Source organism: Lampetra fluviatilis, chromosome 2 (genome assembly GCF_964198595.1).
Source record: "Lampetra fluviatilis chromosome 2, kcLamFluv1.1, whole genome shotgun sequence".
NCBI lineage: Eukaryota > Metazoa > Chordata > Hyperoartia > Petromyzontiformes > Petromyzontidae > Lampetra > Lampetra fluviatilis.
In genome coordinates, this window is record NC_136276.1 from 15779608 (window position 1) to 15791122 (window position 11515).

The 11515-nt window shown below is 41.6% G+C and overlaps 1 protein-coding gene across 1 annotated transcript in view; it reads right to left on the reverse strand.

The window, feature by feature from the left end:
• The window catches only part of LOC144946991 (stAR-related lipid transfer protein 3-like), a 34717-nt gene extending 23202 nt beyond the window's left edge, over nucleotides 1-11515 (reverse strand). The window contains exons 1-5 of the mRNA XM_078876088.1: nucleotides 11226-11515; nucleotides 7124-7201; nucleotides 4909-4986; nucleotides 2447-2500; nucleotides 680-914 (exon numbers count right to left, since the gene is read on the reverse strand). Of these exons, the coding sequence (XP_078732214.1) occupies nucleotides 680-914; nucleotides 2447-2500; nucleotides 4909-4986; nucleotides 7124-7201; nucleotides 11226-11465 (685 nt within the window). The 5' untranslated portion in view covers nucleotides 11466-11515. The remainder of the gene's footprint in view (nucleotides 1-679; nucleotides 915-2446; nucleotides 2501-4908; nucleotides 4987-7123; nucleotides 7202-11225) is intronic.

Consider the following 11515-nt stretch of genomic DNA (forward strand, 5'->3'; position numbering starts at 1 on the left):
GACATTTGCCCCCCCTGAGAGATTTTGCAGGAGCCGCCACTGTTGGAGACTGTTATGCCAAATATTTAAAACGTATTATCTTTAGAACTGTTCTTTGTGTTTAGTTTGTTGTCCGTCCCCTGCACCTCCGATAAGCACTGTTGGCTACATCCAGTGCGAAGTTCAACATATTTACATACTTCTTCTTGGTTCTTTCGGTAAAGTCACGTAGAATGGAAATAATAAAATAATAAAAATAAACCAATAAAATAATTCTCACGACGTTTCGGCCACAACGCAAGCAGCCGTCCTCAGGTGAAGAACAGAGTCCATTCGGACTGTCTTGTCTACAGACCTGTTCTTCACCTGAGGACGGCTGCTTGCGTTGTGGCCGAAACGTCGTGAGAATAATTTTGTTATGTTTTATTTTTATTATTTTATTATTTCCATTCTACGTGACTTTACCGAAAGAACCAAGAAGATGAATCCCTGCAGTCATGAAAGCTTTAAATCGAAATACTTACATACTTCCTGTGGGGCAGCTGTGGGATCTGACAGAGAGTAGAAAGCATTGATGAGGTGTGGTGGCATCAAGGGCTTTAGCCATCAACACATCCATCGATCTCTTGGAATGTCCCGAGCAGAACCCTCCTGGTAAATATTCCATTGTACAAAAGGAAAAACATCGGTAGAGACTCACCGTCCACAAATTCTGAGAGCGAGTGGAAGTCATCTTCTTGAGTAGGTGGGTGTTCTCCTCTTGGAGACTGGTGTTGTCTAACATGGAGATTGTGTTGATTCTGGACTCTTTGTGTGGCTCGCTGCTCCTTAGGTAGCACACGGTAGTCCATAAACAATGCCTCAAACCAGGAAACCACGAAGATTGTAATGGGCATCATAATTGCAAAAGACTTATAATAGTTTTCACCTGAATACTGTTTGGGGGTAGGGGGGGTATACATATACAGAGTATATTGGAAGTTAATAGAAATTTGTGTAAAATAACATTACTTGCTGGCACTCTGAGTTGGTGTCTTCACATCAATTATACTTATGAAAAAGTAACATAATCCTAACCCCGAAGTCCTTCAGGAGAGTCAAGAGGTCAATCAGCTTTGAGGTAATGGAATAGTTCAGGGTGTTCGAGCACTGAACCGGCACCGGTGATATCCTGGATATAATTGGGGCAGCCATCCATAATGAAACTCTTCTTTGCAAATGTTAGTGAGTTTATGGTCTCAGCATGGTCACCATGGATTTCACACAAAAACTTCAGCATTAAAAAAAATGGAGGTTAATATGTGACCGTATTATTGTTTAGGCCAGGAACTGAAAACGAGTTCATGGCATGTTAAGCTTATGGCTTCGACAAGGCTCAGATCACTCATTGTACATGCAATGGGACATGCATGCAAGGGGACGCTGTCAGTCATACTGTCCTGCTATTTTGGAGCATACCTGTGTTGTTAAAATATATGAGTTGCACTTCCAGACTGTTGAGTTTTGGTTTTAGACTGGTGGCTACACATTTATTGATTCGTTCGCTCGGACTCTTGCACGGTACAGGAGCGCACTTGGTTGCGCTGACTTCAACCGTGTTTATTTGCGCAGACAATTACAGACTCTGCACACACACACACGTACACGCTTCTTCTGGTGCTGCTGCCGGTGCTGGTGCCGGTGCTGATGCTGCCAGGGCCACTGCCGCTACCGGTTCCCCTCCTGCTGCTCGTCCCGGCGCTGCTCCTGCTCCTCCTGCCGCACTCTGTGGTGTTCACCTGAGCTTCCTTTATAGGGTGGTGCCCCCCCCCCACCGGGGTGCCCCGCTCCCACCGGGGTGCCCCCCACCACCCCTTTTGTCTTGGCCGGTTTCAAAACCCGAATCTCTGCCTGTAACGACTTATGAGCAGAAAGAACTCCCCTGCCCAAATCTACAGGTTTCACTGTTTTAAGAATAATTTCACTGTACTGTCAAATTCAAAAAGGGGAGAGGACTAATCACAATCCATTGTGCTACATGTTTCCAGCCTGCACGCATTTTCCTGTTGAGGAGGGTTTTCTCATAATTTATAAAAAAAAAAAATTAGTATTTTAATTATTGTTCCCTATAGACAAGCACTATCACAACGGGTCTCCATAGTGCAGAGGGAAGCCCTCTTCTCCATATATGGGCTCCCAGATGCATAAGGTAGCAGTGAACATTGATGATAAGGATGCAAACAGTTGACAGTTGTCTCTTTATTTCACTGCTTCCTGTTGGGATGGCCACATTTGCAACTCTTTTTAGTTTCTGGCTTAAACTCTATTGCCACACATTCAGCTCTGTTGAGCTGGTGGCTTGGACAAGGCTGAGAGCAGTGTATGTGCAATATGGTGGTCGCTTGACATTCATGCAAGGCATGATGGGAGTCGTGTCTTCCTGCTGTTTGTGAGTGGACCTTTGTGCGCTTTTCAAGCTAGTACTTACATCTGTATGCAAAATCTTGAAAAAGGCATATCCACTTGTAATACATGTTGTCGACTGTCGCAGAAATGGGAATAAATTATACATTTAAACATACATCATATGTCTGATTCAGCATTACTTTGCATATAGATCATACTTGCTGTTCATACAATACACCAGGTGTATAACATTTAAAGCAATATTTCTAAAATGTATTATTACCGTTTCATGAATATTTCACGGAAAATCTATACTCATATACATCAACACATCGCATGTTGATTTAACTCTATCTACTTATTGAACTCCTGCTTAAACAAATTCATTTAACTTTAATTGTCTTAATTATCTTGTGGGAAACAATAATGTACGCGAATATACGTATCGCTAAGTCAAAGTGTTTCCGATAGGCCTGCGCCAATGGTGAACATTCAAAGTTCAACCCTCCTATGACAGGGCCAGTCTCTCCAAAATTGTACACATATTAATCAAGAACATGGTTCTCTAATGTGTTGTTGGGTTGTAGCACGCCTTTCTCTTAAAGAACGAAAGTCCAGTTCCTGAAAAAGGTCCCAGCACATGGAGAAAAACTTCAGACATAGCAAACAACACAAACAAAAACCACATCAGAGCGCCATGTGACGTTGGCAAAAAGCTCCACGGTAGAATGTTAGACGTACAGTACGTCGTACTGTAAGAGAGCCAAGGCGACTCCTGCTGCAGTTGCAATGTGTAACAAGAGACTTCCCAAGAGTCAAAGACCACATGATGTATTCTCGAATATGCATAATCCGCACAAAATATCGTGTTTGACATATTATGAAGCTCTCCCAGCCAGATCTGTAGGCAAAGGGACATCGAGGTCACGGTGTGGAATACGCCTTCATGTGTCTGCGCGTTGTCGGTGCCTAAAAGTGCCGCCCGCTGTGATTGAGGTCATTAATCTTCATTCCATGGGCTCAAATTTTCCCGGCATGATTTTCCACGTTGGGAAGTATAACAGGATCACATTTATATTCAGCTTATCTGAAATGCCGAATGGAGCTTTCACCTGTGTTGACGTCAAGCCCTATGCTGTTTAGCGTATAGAGAGTATGTGTTGATGGTTCGTGACATTACTAAGCCATTTTGTCACCCATGTTCGATCTCACTTGACACCCAGTTTCATACTCTTTTGCAATGCTGAGCCATGCCTTGTGCATGAATAACATGACTAGAAGTTTGATGATGTTAATTGTGTGATTTTCATTCATGGTACATTTGCCTTTGCCAACTTTACAGCATTTATGTACATTTAGTATCAGAATCTTTATTGATCCTGCAGAAATCCGATGAGTTTTGAAGCTCTTTTCCACAGATATCCAGTAGAGGCAGTTCAAAAAGTTACAACAACAAAAACAAGATGAAAAATTATCGGTGTGCAAAGTATAGGAAATGTAAGCACATTAATAAAAATAAATACATCGCAAAAAATCAATACAAATTCCAATAGGATGGCTAACAAGGAAAATATACTTCTACCCTGATAGTTGTTATCAGATGTACCCTGGATATCAAAACCATGCATATCCCGCTTAGCCCTACATCTAATTCAGAATGTTGAAAGTATGGGTATTGTTTAGACCTATTACTTTCGTGACTGCAGGAATTCATATTATTTGGTTCTTTCGGTAAGAACCATTAGCGAAAGAGCCAAAGAATATAGGTATTGTGGGAGAGTGAGATTGTAGTACAGATAAGTCACACAAAAGCAGTTGACACGAAAAACCAGTGGTAAGTGAAAAGTGAAAATTTCGCCTGTACACGGAACATATACATACTATAATTCTTTGGCTCTTTCGCTAAAGTCACGTAGATAGGTTCAAAGAAAATAACAAAATAACAAAAAACGATGACGTTTCAATCGCTTGTGTTGCAATCGAAACATCTTTCAACCTATCTACGTGACTTTACCGAAAGACCCAAAGAATATGAATTCCTGCAGTCACGAAAACACTTTATACTGTCCGTCTAAAGTGTTTTTTTACATTATATATTTTTTTACTTGCTTACAATAACTCTGTACAGGACGATTAAAACATGACTTTGTTACTCCTGGTGAAAATCGGCAAAGTGGCTCTGGAGAAGTGAGTGGCTCGCAATAACAAGGTTCTGAGTCTCAACCCTGATTTGAGGTTGACTCAGCCCATAATCTCTCTAGGGTTCATAAAATAGGTACCACTTTGTAGGGAAGTCAAGAGTAGTCCTATGGAAAAACTGACAGCCGTCATATAAATGTGGAATTTCTACACCGGCCTCGGGCTATAAACATTAAATGGCCACCGCCTCTATGCTTATCTGAGCAGTAAATATACTTAGGATTTGGTTTTGAATACATTTCCTGGAGGAAATGTTTGATATGTTTGATGCCTGCTTGGTTTGTGGATAAAAAACACCAGGTGATGTTGCTGTGGTCTGTGGGTGGTTTCTGTGTGCCGGCTCACCGCGACAGGAAACCTGCATTTCCATTTGCACGCCGCGTACGCCAGCAACAGCACTGTGGCCCGGAAAATTGCCAGCCACTGTGGGGGAGCACACAGCATGTGAACATAAGCACTGCAGTCCCATTTAATTACAGCCGAACTTGTTCATGAGGTATGCGACCCACATGTGTGAATTGTGGGAAAAAGAATCAGTGGCATACATGGAAATTTCACCCATTTGCCTGGGCTGTCATGATACAAAAAAAAATCATTTTTACGTGTTTTTGAGGCTCACACTACCCAGAAAAGCTGGGGGAAATTGCATATAGCACATTTGTATGCCAGGCATTTTCAGCAAACCAAGCATTTGTAAAGTCCTGTCATTTACTCATTCATCATCTGTGTGCCAGTATTTGCACTCTGCCAGTCGGATTCGTGAAATGATTCCTTTATCACTTAGAATAGTTAAAACCCTGCACGCAGAAGTGGAGATGGCTCAGAAAACTATGTTCAAAAAAAGTTATAATTGCCAAATCCAATCGCTTTAGATGGGTAATTATTTGGAAAGTTATTCAGATAATTTCTGGTCAGCTATTACATTAAAAAAAAAATACCATGTTTGCACATAATAAAATATAATACACTGAAAATGCTCATGACATGTTAGATTACATACACCTGCATTATCGGTGACTGAAGTTAAAACAACATTACATTTTTATTAAGGTCCTTGCATCCTCATGATTTTTGCTGAATGCAGGCCATATGTACTGTTTAACGCACTGACCAGCGTGATCAATTATCAAGTAATGCTCATTACCCACACGGCAGGAGGCCTTCATCCAGAAAGTGGGCTAACACAAGGGCTGCAGATATAAATGGTGTCATATTTGATTACCCAGGTTTGCCTTGAAAAATATACTTTTTTTTACTTAGTGTGTTTACCACGGGTTTAAATAAAAGCGAGTCGTAGACCAGGAAGGAGGTTTACCCAATTTGGCTCAATTATACTGTGTGAGTAATGTCAACGTTCATACTTGGGGTCAGATATAACAGGAAGCCTAACTTGTTACTTCAAGAAAGTTAGAGTTGTTACATTGTTTTAAAATGAAAATAAAATATTTCACACTGTGAAAGTTAATATTTATAATTATCGTTCACCATGGGGCTCAGCTCAATCCTCCCGTAAATCACGTGACTTATGTTTGGCCACCCCCACTCTGAATCCCCTCTCTCTCCCCGCCGCCCCCTGTGAAAACAGACGCTGCTCCGTGTAGCGTTGAGGACCTTGTGCAGTCTCTTCCTCCCCTTTCCTCGTCTCTCCGAACTCTATGGTCCAATTTCTCTGCTCCTATTCCATCACGTCCCTCTTTCTGTTGTCTCTTCCCTTACCCATTCCGTTTTCTTTTTTCCACATATTATATTCTTAGCTCTACTCTCCTGTGTGTGTCATGGGTAAAACGTTGCTCGTGTTCAACCGAATAGAAAGAAATGACAATGGATGAAAGGCTAAATGGGTGGGGTGCAGAGACGAGCAGGGGATTAAATTGTGTAATGGTTTTTAAAAATAGATGAGAGAATGTGCCAAATACACTTTCATCTTATAAAATGCATTTCCCTCATGTGCCGTTGCAAGATAAATGATTTAAAGAGATCAGAGATATGCAGCTAAACTTGTTTGTCGGTGCTCATATGGGAAAAATATATGCATCACAAGATCCTTCAGTTTTCATTCCTACAAATGCTAATTAAATAACATATCTTAAAACACACTACCACCCTTGTTTCCTCACCCTCAAGGTACATATATCGGGAGGACTATGTAGTCGTTTGTACATGGCCCTCTTCACAGAATTGGGACATTTATTACTATACACATGCAATTGTAACTGAGTGAATGACCAATGTAAATGTTGATGCTTTAACTTAAAAAAGGCATTCCCATAGCATTGCCATATTATTTCATTAGGGTTGGACTGAGGTTTAGTGTCAACGTTTTCGGTCAAGAGTAAATGCAAAAGTTCACGTTTGCGATGGCCTTATTAAGGTTAAGTACTTGCAGTATGCTGCAAAGGGATATCGTGCAACACACGTCGTGCGAATTGGCATTCATGCGATGAAACCATGATGCTCTGGAATTATTGGGTAGCATGAATACAGCACTCAAATTAATTTCGATGATTAGCAATACTTTTATTTAAAAAAATAGGTGAAAATATGTTTGTGCGATACTCACAATTATGTCAAACGATGTTTTGCTCACATCAGTCTGTATCACTTCTTCGAGGACAACTGCTGTATAACTGATACCTGTCTGTGATAATAATAATCCAATTCATAAAGCACCTTTTATCGAGGATCTCAAAGCGTTGCACAATACACAGCAAACAAACACTCAGCATAAAACTTATGAAACAACAAAATTAAGTAGTGAGAAAATAAATGCTGAAAGACATTTTATGAATTCATTGATAGTTGAATCACCAAAAGAATATGAATACGTTTTAGACACGTTTAAAAAAAATCTTATCCAGACTCAGAATTTAGGAGTCTGACAGCTGCATGGGAACAAGCTTGGTTGCCCATAGACCGAAGCCACGACTTGGAAACACAAAGAAGATCTGCATTCCAAGATCTTAGATACCTTGAAGGGGAAGTATCAGTTCTGCATGTCTCTGAGGTTTGCCGGGACAATGTGGTTCAGAGCTTTGTTAGTTAGCAATATGAGTTTAAACTGAATCCTATGTGAAACTAAAAGCCAGTGCAGAGAGGCCAATACTACGCCAGGGAGCAATACATTGCAATAGTCGATGTGAAATGAAATGAATGCATGGACCAGCTTCTCTGCATCTGACGTGGAGAAGGGATTGGATGTGGGAGATTTACCAAAAATAGAAAAAATTAGTGTTTGTATTATTTTGATGAGCCTCCAAGGATGGTGTAAGTAACACATATCATAATATCTGATTATTCTCAGAGATTAAAAAGCCAAAAAATCGAAGCTATTGATGTGAAATGTACTCGTGTAAATTTTTAAACAAAAAAATCACAGCCATGATTTTACGTCGGGGTAAAACAAGTGTGAACAAATAAAACACAGGTTGTCTATTATTTGCTGTTAGGATTTTTCTTATATATATCTTTTTCAGGGTCCTCAATGAACAGGTGACATAATTTTGATCGTATGACTTGGAATGGTGCGGAAATGCAAGAAAAGTGATGGTTCTGCTCATTAATGATGCTGTCCCCAAAATCTGCGATTACAGTTGATTAAGTTGTGCTCATGTTTGGACATAATCTAATTTATATTCTTGGTTCTTTCGGTAAAGTCACGTGACTTTACAGAAAGAACCAAGAATATGAATCCCTGCAGTCACGAAAGCTTTAAATCGAAATGATCTAATTTAGTTAGCATGCTGACAATGTAAATCTTAAGTTCATCCATATATATACGGTATGTATATATTTGCACATCCATTTGACATTTTGAAACCTTACGTTTTACTGGAGTCACTGTAAAAACCCTCATTTGCATTGCAGGGGCGGTTTCTTCATTAGGGCGATTGGGCGACGCACCACCAATGTCACTCAACCACAGAGTCACGCTAGCCGTCACTGTGCCTCTGGATATAGTCCAATCAGCGTCATGTCACGTTCTGTGGAGTACCGCCTCTTTTTGGGCGATTTCACTCCGGCTGAGAATCGCCCCGAGTGGCCCCATAGACTTACATTCAAAGATGTTTTTTTTCGAACGGGGGGCGCTGCAATGCATTTTCTATGGCTTCCGGGAGGGCTCGCACTAACGTGCTTACGTCATCATACGTAAGCACGTTTCAGTCAACAATTTTAGTTGTCGCCACCTAGTGGAATCTTTAATAAAAAAAACTTGAGTGGATTGTATTAATAGTGAGTATAGAAACAAACAATATGTATTGTAAGAGTCACTTTATTTTTCATTAATATTAAAGAAGTGAAGTTGCCTTTACGTGCTTAAGCTGTTAATTTATCCTTTGCATGGGTGGACCTTATCCTTATAAATCATCCAGACATTTGCCCCCCCTGAGAGATTTTGCAGGAGCCACCACTGTTGCATTGGTTACTTGAGTCAAGTGAAATTTAAGCTTCAAAAGTCCTGCATAAAACACACTTTCATGGACAAAGTCAACTTTCCACCTACATCCACGACAACAAAGGTCTGCCCTGCCCCTATCGTGGGTGTGCATGCATCACACCAACGATGAAAATGAATGCATGTAACGAATAGTGTGCATACAATATTTACTCACACTTTGTTCACAGTACTGAAATTAATTTTAACAAAATTAAATCATTTTTTTTTACAAACCAGCAGCATCTGTTCTACAGGTCATACTCTGCCGAGGAGACTCACAAGGTCCAAACCAATCCAGAGTTTGCCTGCTTATAAACACAAATGTTGCATTGGTCTGAAATACTTTTGGACCAAAATTCTGTACTCTATTTTAAAGGTTTTTTTTGTGTTCCAAGAGCCTCTTGTCTGTATATTATGTTATTGAACGAACGTTCTACTTCCCACAAAGTGGATTGCGTCATGGTCTTGGTCAATGAACCAGCTCTTTTCCCTCTCACAAATATATTGAGGGGTCATGGGAGTATGCTTCTCCAGTCTACCTCTGCTTTGTAGACTTGGAGATGGCATATGACTGTGTTCCCCGCAATGGATTTGTGGGAGGCGCTGCGGAAGTACGAGGTACTGGTGCCGCTTTTGTGCGCTATTCGGTCCGTCTATTTCCGGAGTGAGAGCTGTGTCCGTATTCTTGGTGTTAAATTAAAGTCGTTCACTGTGTGTGTTGGATTCCGCCAAAGGTGCGTCTTGTCTCCACTCATGTTTGTGATTTTCATGGACAGATATCAAGGCGCAGCCAAGGCATGGAGAGTATCCAGTACAGGGGCATAGAGTTGGTGTCGCTGCTTTTTGCAGATGACATTTTCCTCTTTGCCTCGTCAGTCTGTGATCTCCAACGTGCACTTGAACGGTTTGATGCCAAGTATGAAGCGGCTGGGATGAGGTCCTTTGTGGAGGAGTTTAAGTACCTCGGGGTCTCTTTCGCGAGTGATGGTAAGTCGGAGTGGGATATATCGGCAGGGCATCCACAGTATTGCAGGCGCTGTAACGTTATGTGGATAGTGAAGCGGGAGCTGAGTTCTTGAACTAAGCTCTCCGTTTACAGGTCGATCTATATCCCCACCCTCACCTATGGTCATGAGCTTTGGGTAATGGCCAAAAGGATGAGATCGCGGGTACGAGGGGCCAAAATGAGGTTTCTCCGTAGGGTTGCCGGGCTCACCATTATCCGTGATCGGGTGAGGAGCTCGGTAATCAGGGAGAGCCTCAAAGTCGAGCCGCTGCTCTGGATCGAGAGGAGCCATTGGAGGCGGTTTGAGCACCTTGTAAGGATGCCCCCCGGTAGACTCCCCCCTGGAACTCTACTGGGCATGTCCCACTGCGCGAAGACCCCGGGGCAGGCCCAGGACACTCTGACGGGACTATGTCGCTCGGCTGGCCTGGGAACGTCTGAAAATTCCCCAGGAAGAGCTGGAATCTGTCGCCAGGGAAAGGGAGGTCTGGACCGCTCTACTCAACATGCTGCCGCAGCGACCCACACCGGGACAAGCGGATTGAGAAAGGAACGAAAGTTCTCCCTCCCTTTCGAAGACAATTTAGGAAACATTTTTTGGAAGATCCGAACTTTGACTTTTGCCTATATAAGCAACAGATTTCTCCTGATAAAGAAGACACATTTACCAAAATATCTTGTTGGCATTGTCACCTTATGATTGTGATCATGTACACTGTCAGTTTGTGTGATTCGACCTTTTGAAAAGAGTGCATACAGACCGTACCGTCCATTCACATATTTGTCAACCCTGGTTAAGTGGCATAGTGAATAGTGAGATGTGTACTGCAGAAAGACTCATGATGTTTTGACAAGCAGTTGGATGTACTGTTAGGTTATGGACACATGAATATGTTTATGTTCATAGGAAGGCCAGCAACTACATTGTGTGATTGAATTAAAGTCCAGTACTATGACTTTGATACAAATTAGTGGGAGAAATCACTAATGCTAATAAATGTAACTTTTAAATTGAAACTACATGCAAATCGATGCATCAACTTGGCACCTAATGTGCTGATCAAAAATTAAACGTACCTATTGCATGTTCAATTAGTGCCGCCTTGTACCTTTTATATTCTTAAATAAACACGTCAGTAGTAAAACAGCGTATATTCAATGATATTATTACATTGCGATGTTTGTAAAATTGTTCCGTTCTGAATTTTTTTAAAATCATACCTGGGAACTTTTAATGCTGACCATAATCAACCACAGCATGACGATGAAAATGCCATTGAATAAAGTAAAGAGGCAGAACGTTCGCCGCTCTTTTGACACGTGGCCAGTCCTGGAGTCTGGAGAAATCCCAGGTGACAGCAAGGCTGTGCTCTCATCGTCGTCGCCATCGATGTGGACAGATGAAGTGGGCTCGTGGTCCACACGCTCTCGGTTGTACTCGCGGTCTTCGGGAGAATTCATGATCGGATTTCAGGTGCAGCGAAGCGAGACGTTTTCTTCTGTACCGCACC